Here is a 25,169-nt window from a genome sequence, read left to right as displayed (position 1 = left end):
GGGCTCTGTTCAAAAGGTGTCTGCCTTCAATAAAGGCCTAAACTGTGGGGGGGAATCCTGCTGCGTGTTCATTGTGCGGCCCTTGGAAGACTTTTACGGCCCTTGGAGGAATTTGAAGTGGCCTCTCAAATGAAAAAGGTTTCCCACACCTTCTTTAACAATTCATGAACGCCATCTGCTGGTGGACTTTGACACGTTGCGGCTCACTAGATGAGAAGCTGTCTGGCACTAGACAGGACGTTTTGATCAATGCGCGCTTGTATCATGTCAAGATGCAGATTTGGGAACAGCCCTCGCACACCCTACTCACTTTTGGTATTTTGGATATGTGGATGGATGCGTGGGTCTTCCTCTTATAATTTAATTTCCTGAACTGTAAGTTACAAAACGTTGTGTTTTTGATATTTTTGTATTTAGTTTTCAGGAAAATATTGGCCCGTTTGCACAAAAGCGACGCGTAAATGTCATGCGTAAATGTAAAAGCTATGCGTAAATGTCCCAGACAATGAACTATTCCGTTTCTGTTCACATACAATGTGCAGTACCTCCCCTCACCTGCACACAACTATTCTCGCTTACTCTCTCGTCAGATTCAGAGGGAGTTCGGAAGTGTGTGGACAGTGGGAAGGCCAAACATTTTTTGCGCTGAATTGTGGACAATATAAGAAATAGGTGAGAGAAGCGGGCGTTACGAAGATGACAATTCTATGATGGATTTATATAATATGGATTTTGAACTCTAATGGATGGCTCGTGCGTGAATAGGGGACATCGTTGTTGAACGTTTGTCTCCCGTACTTTCACAGGTTGGTAACTATTTCTACCTTTCTTATGCACCGATTGATTCCAGGGAATTGGATACACTTGTCTCGGTGACTCTACATAGTTTGTTGGCGGTCAACATATTTCACGAAATCAGTGCGCTGAATCCATTGCATAAACATCGTCGGCGGCGCTTTGTTAAAAGCTTGACATAGGCTACCTGTACCCCAGCCTACCTACCTATGTTGAAACATTTAGGCAATTAACATTTGTAGTCAGGGCTAGGCTACATTAATTATTATTCATAAAGACTTGCTTCTTGCCACATTTCTTCTGATAACGCAGCAGCCCACATGCACATCTCTCAGGGGATTAAAACCATGCACCTGCTCACTGATAAGATCTTCTTTATACACAAATAAGGAAGTGAAACAGTATATTAATAGATGGTTTGCTCACGTAGGTTCACGTTTGATGTCAATGTCCAGGAATGTTGGAATGTCACTCATTCCAAAAATATGTGTGTGGAGGAGGAACATCTCTCCCAAATAAAATGTTACATGTTATTTTCAAGGAAGGAAGTGCTTTGTCTACTGGATTTACTGGCATTTGGTGCTCACAGACTGTGTGTGTGCGTGTGCGTGTGTGTGTGTGTGTGTGTGTGTGTGCGCGCGCGTGTGTCCGTGTGTGTGTGATGTTGGTCTGACTGGTTATAATGAGAGCATTGCATTTGCCTTCCCAAACCTGACTATGGTGCAGAAATGTCTCATCATCCCAACTCTGGTTTTGTTTTCAGCAACACCTCTGGACTACCCTTATCCATGGACTATATCGCCCAAGGAGGACTGTAGTAGGCCTACCTTTTTTTTCAAAAACAAAAGTCAGCCTTTTGGGTCTCACGCCCCGCTGTCCGTGGTCTGACAAGCTCTTATCCCATCAACCTCCCTATCCCATCAGTCCGTCAGCCATCGCGACAAGATGCTGCAGCAGATCTTGATTGACATGTACATTGAGCCCGAGCTCCTGGCCGAGCTGAACGAGGAGCAGAAGCAGGTCCTGTTCTTTAAGATGAGGGAGGAGCAGGTGCGCCGCTGGAAGGAGAGGGAAGCGCGGAACGAGAAAGAAGAGGCCGGAGGGAAGAGGTGCAAGAAGGGTGAGAGAGCGCATTATTGCCTTATTTACCTCAGTGCTGAATGGGGACTCTACGTGTGGTCAGGGGAGGATGCACATAGGGCCCCAGGACAAAACACTGATAGGGCCCCCCATACAGCCTGCCAAGGTGGACCCCACCACCAATATGGGAGGGCCCTGCCTGGACCCAGGGGAAAATACCCTGCTTGCCCCCCCAACCCCCCCTCCCCAGCTCCGCTCCTGCGTGTGGTGTCATCCCTCAGCTTGCAGGTGCATCACAAGAGGGACAACAAACATCAAATGAAGAGAGAAGCTGGCTTTTCATAAAGATATATTTTTTTAAAATTAATAAATGGTTAAAGCTTTAAGCTGCCATGTGCTCCAACTTCTCTCTTCAGCATTAACATTCCTTCAGTATGGCCTGTCAGTAAGGGCTGCCTTATCATTACCTCAGTGTGTACTGCAGTCTATGAGTAAGAGTTTCAAGTGGGCACTGGAAAGTTTTTTGAAGGCACAAAAACAAACTCAACACAAAGGCCACAGTCATTCAGTATCCTCAAGGGCTTTGGCTGTGTCAAATGAGGCATGTTTGCCAATTGATTCATGGGTTCTTGGGATGCACTGTATGTTCTTAAAACTCCCTTACTAGAAAACAAGAGCTATTTTTATGAGATGCATTTGTTTCTGATAACATCATCACCGATTTGTTAACCTAATCCCCACCCACAACACCTATCTCTAGTGTACCTCTGCTCTGTCCATCCCATATATCTCGAACTGAACTACACAATTGACTGACTGACTAAATGACCTACCACCCCAGCCCTATGCGCAATTTATAGCACTGTTAGATCAACATTTTTATAGTACTGTTAGTTTAACCATTTTCATGTTCACTGCACATCTTATTCTACCCAGTATTTCTATACATGTCACATGATAATAATAACATCCTCGTGTCCCTCTCTTATGGGTTATTTTGAGTGAAAAATGAATTGAAATCTTTGTAAGTTGTACGCTGGCTACTGTTCACTGTGTCAAAGTGAAATATCTTTAATCTTGTCCCATGAAAGGATATACTTACAAATTCCAAGAAATGTGAGGGGTGTACTCACTTCTGTGACATACTGTAATGTAATATAATGTCATAATAACATCCTTGTGTCCCTCTCTTCTGGGTCCCCAGACAGTGGCAAGGGGGTGTCGTGGATGAAGGCGGGTGACGGGGACATCTGGGTGTGGGTGATGGGGGAGCACCCCGACGACAAGCCCTATGAGCAGATCTGCGATGAGATCATGGCCGAGAGAGCAGCCGTGCAGGCCCAGAGGGAAGCAGAGGTGCTCAGGTGAGAAACCACACCACGGACACAGTGGACAGGTAGCCAGGTAGCCAGGTGATCATTCTTAAAGGGACAGGACAGTGTGATGTTTTAACCCATTAAGGCCTAACTGGTCTAAAAATGATCAGAATTGCCAACACTGTTCAAAGGTTCTCTGGTGAGAAACACAGAGGCCAGGTAGCCAGGTGATCACTCTTAAAGTGACAGTATAGTGTGCACATTTTGGGGTTAGCTTGTTGGACAAGTTGCCTTGCATGATTCGCTGGAAATTGAGAAATAATGCAAATGGTCCCAGCATCCAGCACAGTAAGTATTTTATTTCTGGAAGTCTTACCTACGTATATCTGTTTTAGAAAGTTAAACACACAGTCACAAAAGCACAACATCATAGCCGTGCTTTCTTGTTTTTTTTGTTTTGTTTGTTTTTTCTTCAGGATTTGTTTCATGCCCCCTTCATCAGATCAGATGAAAATGCATTGCCATTAGACAAAAGAGGAGGTTCAATGACCAAGTACAGAAACATGTACACATACTGTGTCATGTTGAAAAAGAGTATTGTGTTCTTACACAGTGAGTGTAAGGTTGCAGTCATCATTTGTGACCTTGGCAAGACCTATGTAAACTATGATGGCAAACTGCCTTAGTCGTAGCAGTCCAGGAAGAGAGGTGACTTTGGTTATGTTTCCAGGTCAACAGCAGAAGGCATTTGTAGTTCCTGTTTCAGTCTATCATTCTTTGAAATATTTGTGTCAGGCTTTCTACCCTTATTGGATAGGACTGTCAAGCTGATCACAGGAAGTAAGTGGGAGAGAGGGGGATTCAAACCCAGGTCCCCATGGCAATGTTGCCCATTCGTGCTATGGGGTGTATCTATTGCAGTGTGGCTTAGCACCCTTGTTTCATTTTTTTATACAATTTTATTTTTACTTAGTCATGATATGTGTCCAGTCTGGACAATGTACAGTGGTTACATTGAATACATCACAAACTAGAAAAAAGGTCAACAGTTTCTTCCTTTCTCCACATCATGGTATTTTTAGCAGCCTTGTTTCAGTCTGTCAGTAGTTTCCACAAGCAGGGAAGGTAGTCTTCATTCAACTGCATATCTCCACAACATGTGAAGTAAAAACTGGTTTCAACTCTTTATCAGATACTGATATTTCCCTGGGGCTTTTAAGTTAATGTCAAGTTGTCAACAGTATCAGTAACATCACATCTTTAACGCATTGATGCCCAAGTCACCTGCAAAAAAGCGCCCGCTAAATACCTAAGCCCTTTATGGAAAAAGGTGCCGTCAGCCTATAATAAAACCTAAATATCTCAGCCTTCAAAGCACATGAAATATGAAATAAGTTGCATTTAAAAGTTGAGACCCTCATCATCTTGCATTAGAATGTGTTCGTTCAGCTCTAACATACCCACATTTTCAATAAAAAAAATCTCAAATCTCACGAGCTTAAATGCGCAGCATGAGTACGCAGCATCGAGAACCAATGGGGTTTATAATAACAAATCTGGGCCAAGTGGAAAGACAAACTGCTTTGAGTAGTCACATGATGTTTGTTCGCTTTACTAGGCAATGTATGCTCAGTGTGAGGTTGGGTAAGCCGAGTGAAGGGCAGGGAGTGTGAATCTACAATGTTATCTTAATTTTTACGGCCTAGTCAAATTTACTCGAGCGCCTCTTAGTTTAATATGACCCGTATGCCTCTTGGGAAATGATTACAGTTTATGACCTACTCTGCTACAGGATGTCATTCCTTTGCCCTTTTCAAAATGACCACCTGAATTCAAATCTCAGCTCCTGCTTTGTGAACGTACGGAGTGTCATTGGTTGCACTTGGATTGACATAGAATGTAAAGTCCAACCTCCGGGCGATTTGCTGTGTTTTTTTAAAGAGTCCCACTCGTGCTCATACCTAACAGTTGAAGTGATACTGTCCCATTTTTGGAAATTAGCTCATATTACATATCTCCTTGAGTTACATAATTGAGTTTTACCTTTCTTCTGTACTTTCAACTGTTCTCTGATCATGGCAGTGCAAATTTTACCTCCAAGCTAGCAGTTAACATTGACTCCTATTAGACCAGTTAGCCGCCAGCTGGTCTCATAGGACTCAATGTTTACTGCTAGCATGGAGGTACAATTTGCACTGCCATACTCAGAGAAAGGTTGAAAATACAGCAGGAATGTAAAACTCAATTATTTAACTCAAGGGGAAGTGTAATATGAGCTAATTTCTAAAAATGGGACAGTATCACTTCAACAGTTAGATATGAGCACGAGTAGGACTCTTTTAAAAAAACACAGCAAATCGCCCGGAGGTTGGACTTTACATTCTATGTCAATCCAAGTGCAACCAATGACACTCCGTACAGTATCACTTTAAGATATCCCTAAAGCTACAGTAACAGTAAAGTTTTTCACCAGGATTTGTACACTCAGGTTACATCACTACACGTTTGATAACTTCTGTGACGTTGAATTAGGTTAAATGATGTAGAAGCCTGTTTAAACAAAAACATTGCACATACTGTACATAACAATATACAATGCACCCGCAGTAAGTGGCCTTTAAACACTACCAGCATGCGGCTTTATTGTGTTTTGTATTGATGTCTTAAACCTGAGTCATTGCCTGTTAACGTTAACGCCTGATGACGTGCATGTGAACAAAGAGCAGAAACAGGTTTTGTTGTTCCGATGGCGGCGTTGACAGTATGACCTGTGTGCAGGTGAAGGATGCACTGTATTCATTGTGATCGCTGAACACCTTAATGAAGGGTATGACACAGCTCGCTGGGGACGTGCCTGTGGGGACATGTAGCCTACGCACCTCAACGACAAGCCATGTCAAGAAAACAATAACAGCCAAGCAAAAGAACAAAAGTAATCACTGACACCGGGTCACTTAGACGGCACATTGACATACATCACACATGACAGGACAGAGGATTGTCATTATTATTATTTGACTTTAATCTCTTTTTTTTTCAAACATTTCTTTATTAAGTATTTTTATATAAAACACACATCACAAACCCACACCCACCCCAAACCCAAAGCACACACACAAAAACAAAAATAAACATAATAGTAAAAAGAAAGGGAAAAAACCCCACAATAACCATCATCCTCATCCCAACAACCAAAAACCACCTACCGTACAACAAAACAAATTCCCATCTAAACTCCCACAGTATCCCAGCCCTCTACTTCAATTTCATTACCCCTAAGGAAATCATAAAACATGTACCAAATATTCCAAAACTTGTCTAATTTCCCCTTTAAAGTATAACTAATTATCTCTAATGCAAAATAAAAACAAATTCCGTTAAGCCATTGAGCCAACAGACATGCTGCTTCGGACTTCCACTTTAATCTCTTTTGTAATATATTTCTCTATTCTGTTACGTATGTCTGTAAAGCACGTTGGGGTCAACTATGTTGTGTTTAAATGTGCTGTAGAAATACTGGAGATAGTGTCAGTTGCTTAGATAGCAATAAATATCACAGACATAAAGTACAGACATTAAGGCTACACAAACAATGACAAGACATGTTGCCCGTAATCATAGCCAGATACAGTATTACATGCATAAGTCTACACAAACACAGTGAAGAGGCAGTCGTGCCCTCAGGCAGTAGTTAATCGACAGGCTGGCCTTAAGAACCAGGAAGTTAGTTAAACATTCCCCGCAAAGCCCTGAGCGGCTTGACTATGCAATGCTGTATCGACCCAGGGGTGTGTGTGTGTGTGCATGCGTGCGTGCACACGGGTGTGTCTGTCTAATGTTAGGGTTTTGACAGTCTTACTTTCCTTATAACCTCCCGTTTCTTGTCATGGTTCTGAGCTCTGAGCCATAGTTGGAAGGTGAATGTTTTATACCAAGGCACGTTGACACAGATGATATGATTTTGTTTATGATAAGGGCATCGTTTAGTAGCAGTAACTCTTCCTGCAGTATGAAGGTTGTATTCATAAGACAGAAATGTCGGGAACAAAATTAAGTGTGTTCATAAAAGCTTCAAAAGCAATTCATTTGTCATGTCATTATTTTTCACCACCACTAAAGTTTTGGGTGTGCTCTGATGGCCATGCCATTGATCCTGGCTCTTTGGTGTAGTGGCCAGTGCCCCAGTTTGGTAGCCTACCCCAGAAGGTTCAGGTTTGAGTCCTGGTGGGACAACTGGACTCTGTTGCAGTCCTATAAACCCGTTTTCATCTTCAAGTGCATTCTTGGTGGAGCTGATCTTTCCCTGGAGACACATACAGCATGTCATGTGTATACTGTCTGAATAGCCTATCACCATTATTGATCTTTATGAAGGCATTATAGCCAATCAAAGACTCAAGTTGACAATGTAGCGGATGCCAACTACCAGAGTTTGGCGTAGAATGTTGCGTTAGTAAACCTCCCTCCTGAAGCCTCATACAGTATCGTTATCGCTGAGCTATCAGATAACGCAGCTATCACTGACGTATATTTCTATTTAGTGTCAATGGTTTGGACCTTTAGCTCAGCGGTACTGTGCTGTGCCTCCCATGCCTGGACTGGAGTGTTGACGACAAGTGGCGAACTAGTGCAGGGTCATCTTAGTTACATACAGTAAGCAAATTGACTTCATCATGGACTTGGATGAGATGACCTGGATGAATGAGAATCTGTATGGACATTATAAGCATTCATAAATGTGCTTTAGGGTATGAATATAAACTTTATAGAAAGAGTTACCAAGTGAATTTACTCTACATGCTACATATCACTGTGACGGACGGCATTGATCAGGATTGGACTGGTAATCTGTCATACAGGGCATTTTCCCGGTGGGCCAACCCTTTTTTTGTTGGTTTATATGTTTGTTTTATTTTTTACCACAGAAACTGGCCCCTTAATTTTCTATGGGGATCTTTAAATTAGACAGTGGACTGAATGAATCACAGTATTGTAGAAAAGGGGGGGGGGGGGGCTTGTCTGTTTTTTTGGTACCAGTCCAGTCCTGGCATTGATGCACGATCAAGTTGTTTCTGTCCCCTGTAATGTGTAAATGTGGGTTAGGCCTACCTAAACAACATGCATGACTGTGGTGGTAACACCTGTGCGAACAAGTCTCTGCATGCCATTCACTTCAAAGGATGTGATTGTGGACTTTGTTGTTGCTCTGTCACATGGTGTTGCTTCTACTAGCAGAATAAAGTCATACATTTTATTAATACTGTATAATTGTTTACCACAGACTTTGACTCAACATAGCCACCATAACAAAGTTGGAAACTGCATTTTGGTTTTAAATGTATTTTTGGACGCATACATAGCATTTCGGCTGAGTTACAGCCAGACAGCAAGCAACATGGCATTTGTTGCCAAGACTAAATTCTATTGCCCGTCCCTAAAAGGGCTGGTCTGAGGTCATCATGGCGTAAGCTCATGCTTTACTATGGCGCATCAACAGCACATTCACACTTTTCATCAATCAAAAAAGATTTAGTGCCCACCCCCCCAATATAACAAAATCTATATATTAACCCTTTCGAACATGTATGAACAATTTGATTAGTAGATGACAAATGATTATGATGAAATAATTGCTTAACTAATGGGTGGTCCCTTGGTTTGTTGTTGCCACTGTAGGGTGCAGAAGGAAGCGGAGCTGGAGAAGAGGTTCTCTACCATACACCTGGACCCAGCGGTGGTTCTAGCCGCCTTAGAGGAGGAGAAGAGAAAGGAGGAGGCCAAGAAGGAGGAGAAGAGACAGGAGGATGAGAAGAGACAAGAAGAGAGGAGGCAGGAAGAGAAGCGGCAGGAGGAGAGGAAACAAGAGGAGAAGAGGCAGGAGGCCATGAAGGAGGAGAGGAGACGGGAGGAGGCCCAACAGGCAGCTGCAAAGGAGCAACAGAGGATACAGGAGGAGCTGAAGGTAGAACACACACACACACGCGCCCGTGCACACATGCGTGTGCGCACACATACACATACACTCACATGCGTGCACACATACACACACACACACACACACACTGGACACAGGATGCACGCACACACTGGACACAGTATGCTGGAGGTATGGCAGAGGGTTCTTCTGTTTGTTTACTAAGCATTTTACCATGTGGAGTATGGCAGTGCAGAGACAGACAGACAGACAGACAGACAGACAGACAGACAGACAGACAGACAGACAGACAGACAGACAGACAGACAGACAGACAGACACACACACAGACACACAGACAGACACACAGACAGACAGACACACAGACAGACAGACACACACACAGACACACAGACACACACACAGACACACAGACACGCACACAGACACGCACACAGACACGCACACAGACACGCACACAGACACACAGACACACACACACACACAGACACACACACACAGACACACACACACAGACACACACACACAGACACACACACAGAGATGAAAAATGGTCACAAATCGCAATATTAACCCAGCTAAATTTGGCATTTTGTTTTGGGGTATGTATCCAAACATACAGTTAGTTAACTCAAAGTACAGTGAGTTACATACTGTATCTCATAGAATAATCGTATGGTTTCAACATCTCATTCCAACACAGTCGCAGGGTTCTCCAGTTTCTTGACTAAGCTTTTCATCAGGTAAGTAAGTGACTCAGACTGATTTCTGGAAGCCCGGGGCAGGCTGGCTGAGAGCATCAGCTCTGCGTCTGCCTATCTTTCTCTGCAGTGCTTCAGATAACACATTCCAAATTTAGCCCAGACTCCATAAACACAGTCCATGCAAATTTCCACAGAACCAGTTTTTTTCTCTCTCTCACGTACTTCATTTCCAAAACCGGTCACCTGTGACACACCTGTGTCTGCTATGCTGTCTGTTTGCAATATGTGTGTGAATGATGTCCTACTGAAATGTATAGAAGGGAATGTGTGCCATTGTATGAATATAGACACTTTTATTCCATTTTAAACTTCAAAGGTAGCTCTGTATGCAATGAAGTGTGTGTTTCCCACTCCCATACCTCATCCACGAGGCCATTGCCGTGGCTGCTTGACTTAAAATGCAGTGGCTAAATGTAATAAAGAGAAATGGAGGTGCCTTTGTGTGTTTGTGTGTGCACATGTGTGAGTTTGGATGCATGCATGTGTGTGCATATCCTTGTGATGTGGCATACCCGATCCTTTTAATATTCCTGATGAACCGTACTGTATAACCTAAATATTTGAATCATGTTTGTTTCTGTGCGTAAGTGTGTGTGTGTGTGTGTGTGTGTGTGTGTGTGTGTGTGTGTGTGTGTGTGTGTGTGTGTGTGTGTGTGTGTGTGTGTGTGTGTGTGTGTGTGTGTGTGTGTGTGTGTGTGTGTGTGTGTGTGTGTGTGTGTGCGCCTGTGTGTTCTTATGCTTTAATTTTACGTGAAGCACATAGAACTGCCTTCGTGAACGAATTGCGTTGTACAAATACCAACTTGCCTTGCCTTGCCTTGTTTCTCAGAGGAAGGAGGAGGAGGAGAGGCGTAAGGCGGAGGAGGAGGTGAGGAGGCTGGCGGAGGCGCGTGCCCAGGAGATCTACATGGACCTGAAGGAGGTGCAGAAGAGCAGGCAGGAGCAGGACAAGGAGGACCAAGCCTGGCAGGAGACGCGTGAGTCAGACAAGATCCCCACCACGCACCCACACATGCATGCATACACACACACACACACACACACACACACACACACACACACACACACACACACACACACACACACACACAGAAGAGCAGGCAGGAGCAGCACAAGGAGGTAGCAGGCCTGGCAGGAGATGCGTGAGTCAGACAGCACCATCACCACGCACGCCTACATGCATGCACAGCCGCAAATAAGCACACACACACACACACACACACACACACACACACACACACACACACACACACACACACACATACATACTCACACACACACACGCACACTGGACCTGGCCTGGCAGGAGATGCATGAGTCATGTACCATCACCATTTAAAATGGACACTGGCGTGCATACAGTCGGATTCTCTCCTGACCTCTCTCACACATAAGCAGGCAAGGAGGAGCAGGCCTGGCAGTAGACATGTGTCAAGCACCGCATGCACGCAAGCACGCACACACACACAAGCACGCACATGCACATGCACATGCATGAGTCAGCCAGCACTATTTAAATAGAAACTCACCTGGCCACTCTCTCTCTCTCACACACACACACACACACACACACACACACACACACACACACACAGAGAGAAGATACAGCACGTGTGTCAGGCAGCATCGCCACCATTTCAAATGGAAACCCTATAGGCTTCTCGCCTGGCCTTGTAAACCAGACTAACTTGATTTGTGCGTGATGAGTTGGTCTAGTGTCTAGTACTGCTGGAGGTCAGACACAAAAGGGCAGCAGCATACCGCCCACCCCCCACCCCCCATGCAGAACCACACTACACTTTTTCACTCACTCACTCACTCACTCACTCACTCACTCACTCACTCACTCACTCACTCACTCACTCACTCACTCACTCACTCACTCACTCACACAAGACTCACACACACACACACACACACACACACTCACTCACTCACTCACTCACTCACTCACTCACTCACTCACTCACTCACTCACTCACTCACTCACTCACTCACTCACTCACTCACTCACTCACTCACTCACTCACTCACTCACTCACTCTCATATACACACACACAATCATGTCATCCATCCAGAATCATCCAGTATGTTCCAGAGAAAATGAATTCTTCCACAAAACATTAATACGAAGGTTATGTACAGTAGATACGTAGTAGGTATGTAGTCTTTCCCTCCCCTCTGGTCAATTGCCTTGAAAGGGCCTATTAACACAATTGGTGTCATATACTGATCAGGGGCTAATGCATTGACGGGGGCCCTGTGAAATGGCCGCTGTGTCATTGTGCTTATTGACACCGTAGTCAGAGTCTTGGTAATGTTTAGACTGGGCTTTGTAAAAGGTCTGTCCCTCACAACCTTATGAGCATGAGTCAGAGATTGCTGCATCTGATCTCCCACCCTAACTTGGCGCTAATTCTGGTGAAAAAGGAGCGAAGGTACCAAAGGTTAGCTGATATGTTTGTTCAGCAGGGTGTGTACATAGGGATATAGCCGAGATATAAGCACATTCCAGGAAGTTCTGGAGATTTCTTTTTTGGTAGAAATGCATTTCACTGGATACTCATGTTTACCAATGAAAGCTTTTGAGAGGGCCTGCACAAATTGAAAGACTTTGTTTGCAGGTGCAAGTTTCAAATGTTTCAGTGCAGAAGAGGAGCACAACACTGCTGCCTTTCCTTATAACTACTTCATTTTTCTGCTGCACTGTACGTTTAGTTTAGTCAGTTTAGTTTAGTTTAGTTTAGTTTAGTTTAGTTAGTTTAGTCATTTTTCTTCTGCACTGTACGTTTAGTTTAGTTTAGTTTAGTTTAGTTTAGTTTAGTTTAGTTAGTTTAGTTGAAACAAGGACCATGCACAATATTCATTGGTGACAGGAGTAAGAAGATGACTTGTGCCAGATTATAGCTAATAAAGTTACTTTCCATCTGCAGGTCAAACGAACACTTTCCTGGGCAGGTCAAACAAAGCTACGTTAGAGCTATAGCTAAAGAAAAAAGTCACCGGAACATCTTCGATTATGTTGACAAGTCAATGCATTCAATAATAATATCATCGGTTTAGCTGAAATAGTTCCCTGCCTCTATACCCTGTATTCAAACGAGTAACGACTGGTGTTTTTGGCGTTGGGTCAGGTAGTTGAATGCAATAAAATGCCAGGGATTACGTGCACTTGGATGTGTAAAGAGCACTGGCTGTTTGCTTTTGTCTCAGAATGGCATTTGGGCCTGCTCCACACACACACGCATGCGGTTACAAAGTCTGTTTATACTGGAGCAGGTCATGAAGAGGTGATGACAACAGGTGATGAGATCATAAGGCCTAAAACAACTGTGTGTGTGTGTGTGTGTGTGTGTGTGTGTGTGTGTGTGTGTGTGTGTGTGTGTGTGTGTGTGTGTGTGTGTGTGTGTGTGTGTGTGTGTGTGTGTGTGTGTGTGTGTGTGTGTGTGTGTAGGGTGCGATTTGTAGGGGAGGATAGGGGGATTGTCCCCTCTTCTGGTTTTGATATCGTCACTTTTTCTATATGATTTTAATCACAGCTTAATGTAATTCCATTGATACTGCTTAAAATCAGAAACTTATCCCCCCCTCTGCTTTTCCGACAAATCACTGTGTGTGTGTGTGTGTGTGTGTGTGTGTGTGTGTGTGTGTGTGTGTGTGTGTGTGTGTGCATGGGGGCATCTATAGCCAGCAATTAGTCATAGAAACCCAGGAAAAGGAATAGCGACTAAAATTATAAAATATGCAGCCAGAACGGTGTGTGTGTCTGTGTCTGTGTCTGTGTGTCTCTGTGTCTGTCTGTCTGTCTGTCTGTATGTGCATGTATGTGCATGTGTGCATATGTATGTGTGAAAGCCTCACCTTATCCAGAAGCATTCCGTTTTGTGTTCAAAGAGTGTTTTTCTTTTTGTGAACTAATGCTTGTACGAATGTGTGTACGAATAACGGATGCCAGATAGCAGAGATTGGCGTGGTAGGTTAGTAAACCTCCCTCCCCAAGCCTCATACAGTATCGGTAGCGCTGACCTATCGATCTTGACCTCTAGCTCAGCGGTATCGCGCTGTGCCTCTAGTGTCTAGAACTGGAGCGTTGACTGCTAGGTCGCGGGTTCAAGCCCAGAGTGGCGAACTAGCATAGATGACCCAGTTATATTGCACAGGGGTGTAGCACCAAATGTTTGGCCCATGTCCAGTGGGGGAGCCCCGCCCCTCATTGACATTATAATAATACATGAAGACTCCCCATGGGGCCAACCTACTTCGACACCCCAGCGATTGTGAGTGCGTGGGAATATGAGTGCATACAATTGTAAAGGTGTGTTTTTTTTAATTGGTGAACTTGGTCATGTCTCAAATTCTGTGGACAGAAGAACCAGCAGAGTCTATTAGACTATGCTTAAGTGTGTGTGTGGGTGTGTGTGTCGGTGTGGGTGTATGTTGTAGGAATGCATACAAATGTGAAGGTGTGCATTTGTGGTGTCTTTTTAAGACGCTCTGGACAAAAGGTTGCTCGCTGTATATTAGATGGTGTTGTAATCTGTTCGTGCGTCTGTGTCGTTTGTGGTTGCAGTGCGTAAATCCAAGGTGGCAGACCTGCGTCGGCGCTCGCTAGCGAAGCAGGCGCGCGAGGATTACCGCCGGCGCTCTGTGAAGGCGCTGGAGCAGGGCCGTGTGTCCGCCATGACCAAGACCTTCGGGGGCGAGAAGCCCGCTCTGCCCCCCAAACCCAAACCACGAAACCTTACCGCCACCAGCGACGTCCTCCGCCAGTGAGTGACTCTGTCTCTCTTTCTACACTTTATACTTCTTCAAAAGTCTTTTTTTTTTATTATCTACAGGTTTTTTGTTTTGTTTGTTTTTCCATCCTTTATTTGTCCTTCTCTTTCCTTGCTATGTTTACATGGACACATCAGAAGGCAGGTGACTTAGACCTATATTTATATATTGTGTAATTATATGGTAGAATGTTTTGTAACTGACAGATATAAGCGGTATACCTACAGTATATTTGACTCAGGGGAACTGCTAAAACCTATTCTCAAAGTTAAAAAATCTATTATCAGAAGGAGAATCAGAAAACTTCATTTGTCTCAGGAATGGGCTTTTCACTTCTGACCAATTCAGACCAGAAAACAAAGCCTGTGTTTGTGCGTACACTGAACCAGGGCTGGACTGGTCATCTGGCATAGCGAGCATTTCCCGGTGGGCCTTGCACCCTTGCGACCCACGAGGGTGCAGGGCCTACCGGTGAGTCAGTTCTGCGCCGTTAATTATGAGGGGGTGTGATGACGCGGCTTATGGGCGCGTCACCACCGCGTCCTGACAGACGCTTTTAAACTTTATTGGCGCCAAAGCATTTTCCCCTCTCTCACCTCTCCTAAGCCCGCGGCTGAAACGCTGCGCATTGGACACTAATTTATGTGTCGGGACAATGTTATTAACATCTTGCGATGTGCTGTTTTAATGTTTGCAGGCTCATGGGTGCACACATGATAACCGCGGCATGACAAACATTTTACACACGCTAAGCGCTTCCACATAGTCACACACGCCATACACCTCACACAGCGACATCAAACACAAACACAGTGTTGTCCGCGAAATCCTGCATTGTTTTAAAAACACTTTCATGATGTTCGCAAAGCACATAACCTCCTAAATGTATTGTGTTTGCTGTTTAAGCCTTCTTCCGTTCGCCAAGTGTTTCTGTAGCCTTTTAAAACTTAGGCCTACCTGCAGTGAAGCAGTTCTTTCGGGTCTGGTGAGAGAAACCGAGGGCATGATTCTGTGCGCATATATCTATGGGCGCGTCCGCTCATTGGCAGCGCTGCGCGCTGCAAAATCAATTATCTTTAGTTTTGCTTTTTGTTGCTTTATTTCTTTATGTATTCATTTGTTATCATTTGCGTTTAAGGCCTGCTTTAGTTATTACATGTTTGGTACCGTTTTGTAGAGTTTATTCAGTTATTTTCAGTTCTGTTGTAACTCCCCCCTAGCATATGCTTTGTAATGGATTAGTCCAGTAGCCAGGGCGGGAAAACTTTTGGATAAAAGTTCCGACTCCTCATTTGCTCGGAGAGGTCGGTAGGTGAAGGTTACCTTACCTGTGAATAGTCATATGCTATGCCAAAGCATTTTTCTCTGCTGAAGAGACATTTTGATTTTGACCTTTTTTTGTTATTATTTTTGTAAATATATTTTTGTAACTATTTTTCTTTTTGAATACTTACCTTTTTGGATTCTTGGGACACTTTTGTAAATATCACTCCTGGTGAGAAGAAAAATAAAAACCCAGTCGACGCAGTTTTTGCCTCCTGAACATTTTTGGTGCCATTTTCAAGACCCCTCGACACTCTACCTTTCACAGGGGGCCCTTTAAGCCAAAAGTGCCTGGACCCTATTTCTCCCCCAGGGAAGCCCTGCAGTGAACATGGGTAGCGATTTCCATGGGGACTGCCCTGTCCCCTGGTTGTTTACTGGCATGGGGAAGTGCTGAGGGAGAGGCATTCTTTCCTCCTCACCCCCATTCACACACACTAAGCCACAGCAGCGGGCACATCGGCCGCCCGCCAGATACCAGAGTCATTTGGGGATTTCACACATGAATGATCCATGCCACTCTTTTACTCTACATGAATCTATCACACACTCTCTGTCTGTCTGGTTGACACACTCTCTCTCTCTCTCTCTCTCTCTCTCTCTCTCTCTCTCCTGCTTGACTCTCTATTTCTCTTTCAGTAATTTTCTTATGTACTCTCCCCCTTTCTCTCTCCCTGACTGTGTCTGTGTCCCCCTGTCTCTCATTCTCTTGTACATGGCTCTCTCTCTCTCTCTCTCTCTATTTCTGTCTCTTCCTCTTGATTTCTGTCTCTATCCATATTCGTGTTTGTTTCTATATCTGCCTACTGTTCCCTCACTTCCTCTATGTCTATCAATCCATCTGTGCTGCCTACTGACCCGATTTCCCTCTGTGGTGTGCATGTGTGTGTGTGCATGGGCATGTGTGTGCGCATGCGTGTGCGCATGTGTGTGCGTGTGCATGCGCACGCGCTCGCTTTTGTGTGTGTGTGTGTGTGTGTGCGTGTGCATGCGCACGCGCTCGCTTTTGTGTGTGTGTGTGTGTGTGTGTGTGTGTGTGTGTGTGTGTGTGTGTGTGTGCGTGTGCACATGTGTGTGCGTGTGCGTGTGCGTGTGCGTTTGTGTGTGTGTGTGTGTGTGCTTGCAGAAAGGCCGGTGTGCAGCGGACAATGTCGTCCTCCAGCCGCGAACGCATCATCCAGTGGTTCCGGGAGGAGCAGCTGCCCCTGAGGGCCGGGTTCCAGAGAGATCAGAGCCGTATCGCACCCTGGTTCCATGGTGAGTGGAGTGGAGTGTAGTCTATGGCCCAGTTACAAGTTTACAAATGTATTATTTTAAGAAAGGGACAGCATATATTGGCAGCATTTAAACAAAAATGCTAAATATACAAGATTGTAGCCAAGAGGCTAATTTCCGTCTTTTGTCCCTTGACAGGTTTGATGTTCCTTAAAAAAAACAAAGTTAAAACAAAACTAAAAATACACAGTTATTGCACACAGTTGTAAAAAAAAAATACACACACATTTTAAAATATATAATACAAAATACATTTACAAAATACAATACCCAAATAAGTTAAACAGCTGCCAGTACTAACTATGTAAGATCATGTTAGCAGCATTGATAATCCAGTAGCCATCATTTTAACTGTTTACTAAAAGAGTTTAATGTTGGCAGTTCTCTAATTTTACTGGGAATTGTGTTGTCTATGGCCCAGTTAAGGAGATAGGCTCTAGATCACAGGGGTTGCAGGTTCGAATCCCTCCCTTATCAATCCCTACTAACCGCACTCCATGGCTGAGGTGCCCTTGAGCCACAGTGCTCCAGGGACTGTAACCAATACCCTGCACTTGAAATAACTAAGTCGCTTTGGATAAAAGTGTCAGCTAAGTGTAATGTAATGCCCCATCATCATCATTATCACACATCCACACACACAGTACTTCTTATGAAAAGGATGCATTGTGTGTTAAAAAATATACCAAATGCCGTTCATTATATGCTGCTTTTTGTGACAATAGGACAATAGTGCAAATCAAGTGTATTAGGCTACTGTTGAGCAAGTGTACAGTAAGTGCAGCTCCTTTGGTCTAGGTTCTTACTGCCACCTATTGACTACAAAGGATATGACATTTTTCATGACCCTTGTGAAGCCTTAACATTTTATCATCAATGTTTTTACAGTTATGCTGCTGTTGTCCAAAGCCCAGACTTGGTGTCCTGTTTAAACAAAAGACATACTCACAAAAAAGCAAGCAAGCAAACAAAACAAAAAACCCCAAAGTGTCCAGGGCTCATGCCATACTTTGTACTCCCAATTCCTATTACCTGAATGTTTACAGTGAGTTGGATCTTTCCATTTTGATGATCTTGAAAACAAATATGCACAAGGGAATGCCAGTTAGAAAAGCTTACAAGGTCAGTAGAAGTGGACTGTGTTTGGTTTGCTTGCCCTAAAAACAGCCTGCCTCACATACACTTGTACTTGCGCGTATTTACCAACGCCATAGATAAAGGTAGAAAAGGGTTGATTATTAACTGATATTTTCCCCTCCTCCTGTAGGCATCATCTCACGGGAGGACGCGGAAGACCTGCTGAGCGACAAAGGTCCCGGATACTTCCTGGTTCGTGTGAGTGAGAGGATCCTGGGATACGTCCTGTCCTACCGTAGCCAGGAGGGATACAAGCACTTCCTCATAGACGCCACCGACAACTGCTACATGTTGCTAGGAGACCAGCTCAAGTTCTCTACGCTGACGGAACTGGTGGAGTACCACGAGGTATGTTCATGGGCCATTGGTTGTCTAGATAAAGCACTGAAAGAAGTCAAGCCACCTTAGGTAACCAGAAGAGGCTTGATGTTGAGGGGAAAAAAAGGTGAAATGTACAGATATAGCCAATATGTATGTGAATAAATGAAATATGAAAAGGTGATGGGTACATGGTACATTATGTATTTGTTTATTTATTGATTTATTTACTTATTTATTTATTCAGTCATATATTAATTAATTCAGTCATTATAAAATGCCTTAATTTCCTTTAGAATGTGATTGATCATAATCCGTTTTGCTGTGTTGCCATTACTGCTTTTGCCCACTAGGTGGAGGCACTGACCTCTGGTGGGGAGCAGCTTCTGCATGCGTGTGGACAGAGAGCTGGAGTGGTTGACTACACCGGGCTTTTCACCTGACACCCAGGAGAGGCCTCCAGTGAGCAGCTGACCCAGGAACAGGGACGACTGGAGGAAGAGAAGAGGAGAGAAGAGTAGAGAAGACGGGGGCCAGAGTGTGTTTGTGAAAGCCAAGGTTGATTGCCAAACCCGAAGGCACACACTGCGCTATGCTGCAGGCACGGCAGTACACAGCAGGCATTGTACGGAATTCTGAATTGAATGAATTCCAATTCAAAGTAATGCATAATACGAACACTAGGTGGTGTCATTACCTTGAATTTCTTTGAATTTAATCTACACCACCCATTGAAAGTACATAGAACACCACCACCTAGTGTTCGTATTATGGCATTACTTTGAATTGAAATTCTTTCAATTCGGAATTTCGTACAAGCCTGGTACACAGACCTCAAACCAGTCAGCCCTAAGCCACCAACAGAGAAAGGTAACTTGTACCTGTACCAAGAACAGACAAACGGGCTTATTTTTGTGTCCTTGAATGTGTTGTTGATGTATTTTATCCACGGGTCCTTGAAAATGCTTTACTGTAAATCTGTAAAAGACAGACTGCACATAATCATTCCATCCTGCTCACGTGTCTTATGTACTATCTGAGTACATCTGGCTGGTATTAGCAGTTGGTTTGATAAAAGTTATTGGTTGCGCTTTATTTTACAGTGTTTTACCTGTGTCAACATGTAACGTTATGTAATTAGTACACTGTACATACCTAACCATAACCCTGAGGTACAGTGCAAGAACATAATGTTATGTCATTACATACTTTGTTACTGTCCCTCTTAAGTAATGTAAAAAAAGGAGAGGTGGAGAGGTAAATGAAGTGCGAAACGTAATTTACGTCCCGGTATATGGTGTTGAGTGCCTTACTCAGAGATATAATGTGACATGCTGCCAGAAATGGGCAGCGGAGAACTGAATATCACCTAATTAAAATGGTATCCATCCGTTTGAGTTCACCTGTGTGATTTGTACAAAGTGTGTGTGTGTGCGTGTGTGCGTGTGTGTGTGTGTGTGCGTGCGTGCGCACATTAGGTTGTGTTCCCTCCCAGATATTTTCAAACCAAGCATCAACCAACATGTATCTATTAATGATGATCATGTGATTAGACGTAATTAAGAGATACTTGCTAACAAATCATTTAGGGTCATCCATCCAGAGCTTGATGTGGAGTAGGGAACAGGCACTCCTTTTCAGAACGTTGAAGACCGCAGTTCAGGACCATGGTGCACTGCACTCTCAACATGTAATGATGACGATCCATTACACACCATCCTCAGACTGCGCCAAACTACTTCCATCACTAGGCCCACATCATTAAACATAAATTGTTTATTAACAACTAAGTGATAATCAGTTGTAGATAGATTAGGGATTTTTTAACAAAATCCACAGACCACCAATGCTTAAAGGATTTATCCGGAGTTGGAACAAATTTGCCTGTTTTTTGCATGTTTGGGATGAAATACAGTCACTCTAGAGCAAAATCAAGGCAAAAGGATGCGTTTTGAGAAAGTTTGATAATATCACGTTAGCCTCGTTAGCCATATCAGTTATGCAATATGAAAGATGCGGGCATCGTTTTTCGGCGGTTACACACATTTCAAAAACACAACATTTTAAAGTCTTGCACAGCTCAAAACAACGTCACACTTACCTCGTAATATGTTGAGGGTATCCACACATAAACCGAAGTGTCCAAAGTCCTTCATGTATTCTTGAAAGGTCTGCAGAATGTGTTTTGTGAAGCTACTACCTTGAGAATATCTAAATTACGCTCAAGATGACGTCGCACCATCAGCTATGATTATTTCCATAGCGAGTAACCACAGCTGATGGTGCGACGCACTCGGCAATCTACTTGGTGGGCTTTAGTGTCAAATAGTTGTCTTGACCGTAATTTAGATATTCTCAAGGTAGTAGCTTCACAAAACACATTCTGCAGACCTTTCAAGAAAACATGAAGGATTTTGGACACTTCGGTTTATGTGTGGATACCCTCAACATATTACGAGGTAAGTGTGACGTTGTTTTGAGCTCTGCAAGACTTTAAAATGATGTGTTTTTGAAATGTGTGTAACCGCCGAAAAACGATGCCTGCATCTTTCATATTGCATAGCTGATATGGCTAACGAGGCTAACGTGATATTATCAAACTTTCTCAAAACGCATCCTTTTGCCTTGATTTTGCTCTAGAGTGACTGTATTTCATCCCAAACATGCAAAAAACAGGCAAATTTGTTCCAACTCCGGATAAATCCTTTAACAGGGAGGAGTTATTATGAAGTGTCACTGTCGTGCCGAAAAGTGAGTGCCTGCCAGAATACGAGTGCCCTCATTGAAACCAATGGAAACCAATGACCAATTTTTCAGACATTTGTTACCCATTTTTGCAGATAAATCCGACACAATTTAAGATGGAAAGCCTATCAATAAAGAATCTACATTCCTTCTGGAAGTATTACAAAGAACTGGTTACAATTTCAGTATTATTTCCATAAAAGAATCGAAGAATTGTCATAACAAATGTTACAGTTTCATTCAAATAGCTCATATTAAGTGGAGGACGAGTAATGTTTCATAAGCATATTTTAGTTCATAAATTATGTAATTCATTCTGCAAAAATGTGTATAATTTTCTCTCAAAAAATGTCATTGGTTTCAATGAGGGCACTCGTGTTCTGGCAGGCACTCACTTTTCGGCACGACATCACCACCAGTAATACAGATGTCATGTCCGTATCAACATTTTCATTATGTGCCATATTTCACTAGTTACAATATTGTAGTAGACTTAATACGGCTTTGAACACAAGCAAACATCAGCCAAATCAACAATATAGTTGTTGTGTCTGTTGTCTCATGTTGAAAGCTTCCCTGTGTTGGTTACTAGTGAGTGTTTCCATAGCCTTTCTACCTCTATAAACCCTCTCTGGTGTTTCTTTGAAGGTGATAAAATATTCAGTATAATGGCTCTGAGCTGAGTCAACCCTCCCCAGATGCCCCCATAGTGCACCGAACAGCTCCTTAGGGTCACTGATACAGTAATCTAGTGCTGGCAGGAACTGACCCTTCTCAGACCTGGAGAGTCACCACAGAAATGGAACTGAGAGATGACATACTGTTTATACCACATGCCATCACCCACCACTTGCCAATGCTCTCCTCATAAAAGCTTCTAGTTCTCTTACAATGCAGTCTCTGTCATTGTTGTTTTATGTACACCCCCTGCCTCTTCCCTCCAGACCCCCTGTGCACTTATGTACATTGTGTTGGATTGATCTACAGTATTCCACAGCTATATCATGTATGTACTGTACAGTGTTGACTATACAAGGTGCACTGCTTACAATACAAGTATATATGTACACTGTTTATTATGGGGGCAACTCTGCCTCCACTGGCTAATGTACATTTCTTGATTTGTATTCGGAACATATGGAAACTACCACAGTACATGTGACATGCTGGGTATTATGCATGTAGAAATGTGAAGTAGAAAGAAAAGAGTGTAGGATGGTGGCCAGAGTACTGTTGGTATTGCAACGATGCTGCTCATTGAAACTGTGATGCCTATTCCCAAATTGGATCTCTTCATTAATATTTACAAAATAAATACATTAATATTTATTTACTAATATGACCAAAGTGCAGTATGTTTTGCAGCTAAAAAAAAGTGTTCAGTCATAATGAATATTTAGAATTTGATGGTGGTGATGATTTGTGAATGGGCAGGATGAATTCCGGAAGGAAACTGCTAAAAAAAATTACAGACCACCTTTAAGGCAATACTTTCTAGACATTAAATAGTGTGACTTACACTCTTGAATCATTATTGTACACTGTATTTGAACTCTGCCATATTTGGATGAAGATACGTACATATTACTTGTAAAGTGGGTGGCTGTCTGACCTGGACAACAGCTAAATTGGGGTCAGTAGAGAGACACAGGATTCAAGTCCAGACAAGTATGAATTCTTTGTTATCTCTTTTTGAGAGAGCCATTCTACATTCAATATGTTTGAACAACTTAAAGACACAGTTGACAATCAAAAGCACACAACACATTGCTTTTTAAAGACAAGTGTCCATGTGCAGAAGAACATGGGTATTTATTTAATATCACTAAAACACCAGCATATTGAAACATAAAATAGAATTGCTAGTAAAGCAAAAAAGACATATTTACAGAAACAGATTAAACCTTTGGAGTTTAAAGTTGTGTGCAAAAAAGTTAAGTACATAGGTGACACCCATTGCGACATCAGCCAATATTTGCAGGCTTCTACAAAAAACAAACAAAACGAACGGGGAAAAAACCCCACCCACCTCTAAACACTGTAAATCTGGCTCCCGTGCTCACAGCACATAATTCCATCAGCAGCATAGGGCTGTTGAACATGTGTGGCTTGCAGTTATGTAGCACTACATAATGCACATTGGAGCCCATTGATGTCAGTTTTCACAGTTCAGTTTAGAGAGTGCGTAGTTGCCAATAGTCATTTTCCCTCATTAAATATTAAAATGATTCCCTTTTGTCTCGCTTCTTTCTTTCTATACACATTTAGGCCACTACAATAATAATAAAATTAAAAATAAAACATAGTAGCTTGCATACATTCATGTTCAAAGGTTTTGAACAAGTTTCATGTCAGTTTTTTTCTTTGAGATTTTGATGAAGTCCCATGCTGCTACTTTGTGGGAGTACAATGGTCTCTCTTCAGAACACTTAGGATCAACCCCTCAGCACCAATTGCATTGTATAGCTTTAAAAAACCGTAAACAAAAACTACATGTATGGCTTCATAAATGACGAAGAATGAAAACCGCTTCGTTTTCAGATCCCCCCCACCTCTGGTACAAGTGTTTATGAGTACAAAATACAGAATATTTCTGATATGATCTCCATAGAATAGTTCAATGACTTGTGACAAAAACGAGAATGATTCCTCTTACAAAAGGCTGCATTAAACAACTGTGGCAAAAAAAGGCCTACGCTCAGACAGCAACGTATTGCTGATGACGCCCCTGACGTCTCCCCACATGGAAATACAACTTAAAACACAAAATATAGCTTCTCCAGTCCTTACACAATAACTATTAACTGTGCCGATTAAAATGTGAAAGGAAAAAAAAAATCAGTCCACCTTATATGTTAACTATTCACGGAAGACAGTATCACACATACAACCCACACTATGGCAGAGAGGAATACTTTTCTCGGCCAGTTTGGGCCAGAAACATCTCTTATTTAGCTCTGGGGATAATTTGAAGCAACACTGTCGAGCAACAAAGACACCCCTGCTTTGGCATCAAAGTGGAGAACGTAGTCCATCGTCATGATCTTTCTGAAAGAGCACTAAGACATAGATATAGAACACACAATGCTGTGCTGACTTCCCCCATTTACTTCGGCCTATCGAAATAAAAATGGCTCAATTTTGGTGACAAGGTGATACGCAAAGGATCCTGCAGGTGGCAGTAAAATAACATCTAACAAGCTGAATGGGACATCTAATAAGCTTATTCCATCTACAGTGCCTATAAAAAAGTCTTAAGTTCAAATTCCAGGTTTTTGTGATATAAAAAAAGACAGAAAGAACTCAAAAATGACTAAAAAATACTGAGTGCAGTAATAAAAGCCAAAGGTGCTGCAACAAAGTATTTAGTTTAAGTGTGTGCATATTTATGCAACCGTGTTAAGTTTTTTTTATGTTTCCCTTGAAGATGTCGAATTTGTATTTCAATTGCTTTGTGCAGGTTAAGAGTTTAGATTAAAGGTGGAAAAAGTTGTGAAATTATTTGTCTTTCTGTCATTTGTTTACATCATAAAGACCTGGCATTTGAACATGAATGTGTATACTTTTTATAGCTACTGTATGACTGCAAGACACTTGAGAACATACTCTACTCAAATGACAACCCAAAGATCAGTCCGTGTGGAAATACCTGAGCAAGAAGCTTTCAAGGATGTCGTCATCAAGCCATCACGTGTCTAAACAGA

The 25,169-nt window shown here is 42.8% G+C and overlaps 1 protein-coding gene across 2 annotated transcripts; it reads left to right on the top strand.

Moving 5' to 3' along the window:
• Positions 1 to 337: 337 nt before the first annotated feature.
• On the top strand, positions 338 to 20,110 carry sh2d4a (SH2 domain containing 4A). 2 transcript variants are annotated; one of them, XM_063210435.1, is made up of 10 exons: positions 338 to 375; positions 591 to 806; positions 1,559 to 1,915; positions 3,080 to 3,239; positions 8,868 to 9,153; positions 10,720 to 10,867; positions 14,462 to 14,660; positions 17,117 to 17,247; positions 18,533 to 18,750; positions 19,074 to 20,110. In XM_063210435.1, exons 3-10 carry the CDS (start codon positions 1,741 to 1,743, stop codon positions 19,161 to 19,163), a joined length of 1,407 nt encoding a protein of 468 aa, XP_063066505.1. In that variant the 5' UTR covers positions 338 to 375; positions 591 to 806; positions 1,559 to 1,740; the 3' UTR covers positions 19,164 to 20,110. The 2 variants fall into 2 exon arrangements, with proteins under 2 accessions (XP_063066505.1, XP_063066504.1); XM_063210434.1 differs by lacking the exon at positions 338 to 375 and having other exon boundaries at positions 568 to 806.
• The last annotated feature ends 5,059 nt before the right edge of the window (positions 20,111 to 25,169 follow it).

Source organism: Engraulis encrasicolus, chromosome 11, assembly GCF_034702125.1.
Source record: "Engraulis encrasicolus isolate BLACKSEA-1 chromosome 11, IST_EnEncr_1.0, whole genome shotgun sequence".
NCBI lineage: Eukaryota > Metazoa > Chordata > Actinopteri > Clupeiformes > Engraulidae > Engraulis > Engraulis encrasicolus.
Note: the sequence above shows the minus strand (reverse complement) of the source record. Positions and strands in the feature narration are given on the sequence as shown.

Coding starts and splice junctions, on each gene's coding strand:
- sh2d4a (XM_063210435.1), top strand. CDS start 1,741: ATGCTGCAGCAGATCTTGATTGACATGTACATTGAGCCCGAGCTCCTG. Junction 10,868..14,461: donor CCAAGCCTGGCAGGAGACGC/GTGAGTCAGACA, acceptor TTGTGGTTGCAG/TGCGTAAATCCAAGGTGGCA. Junction 17,248..18,532: donor TATCGCACCCTGGTTCCATG/GTGAGTGGAGTG, acceptor CTCCTCCTGTAG/GCATCATCTCACGGGAGGAC.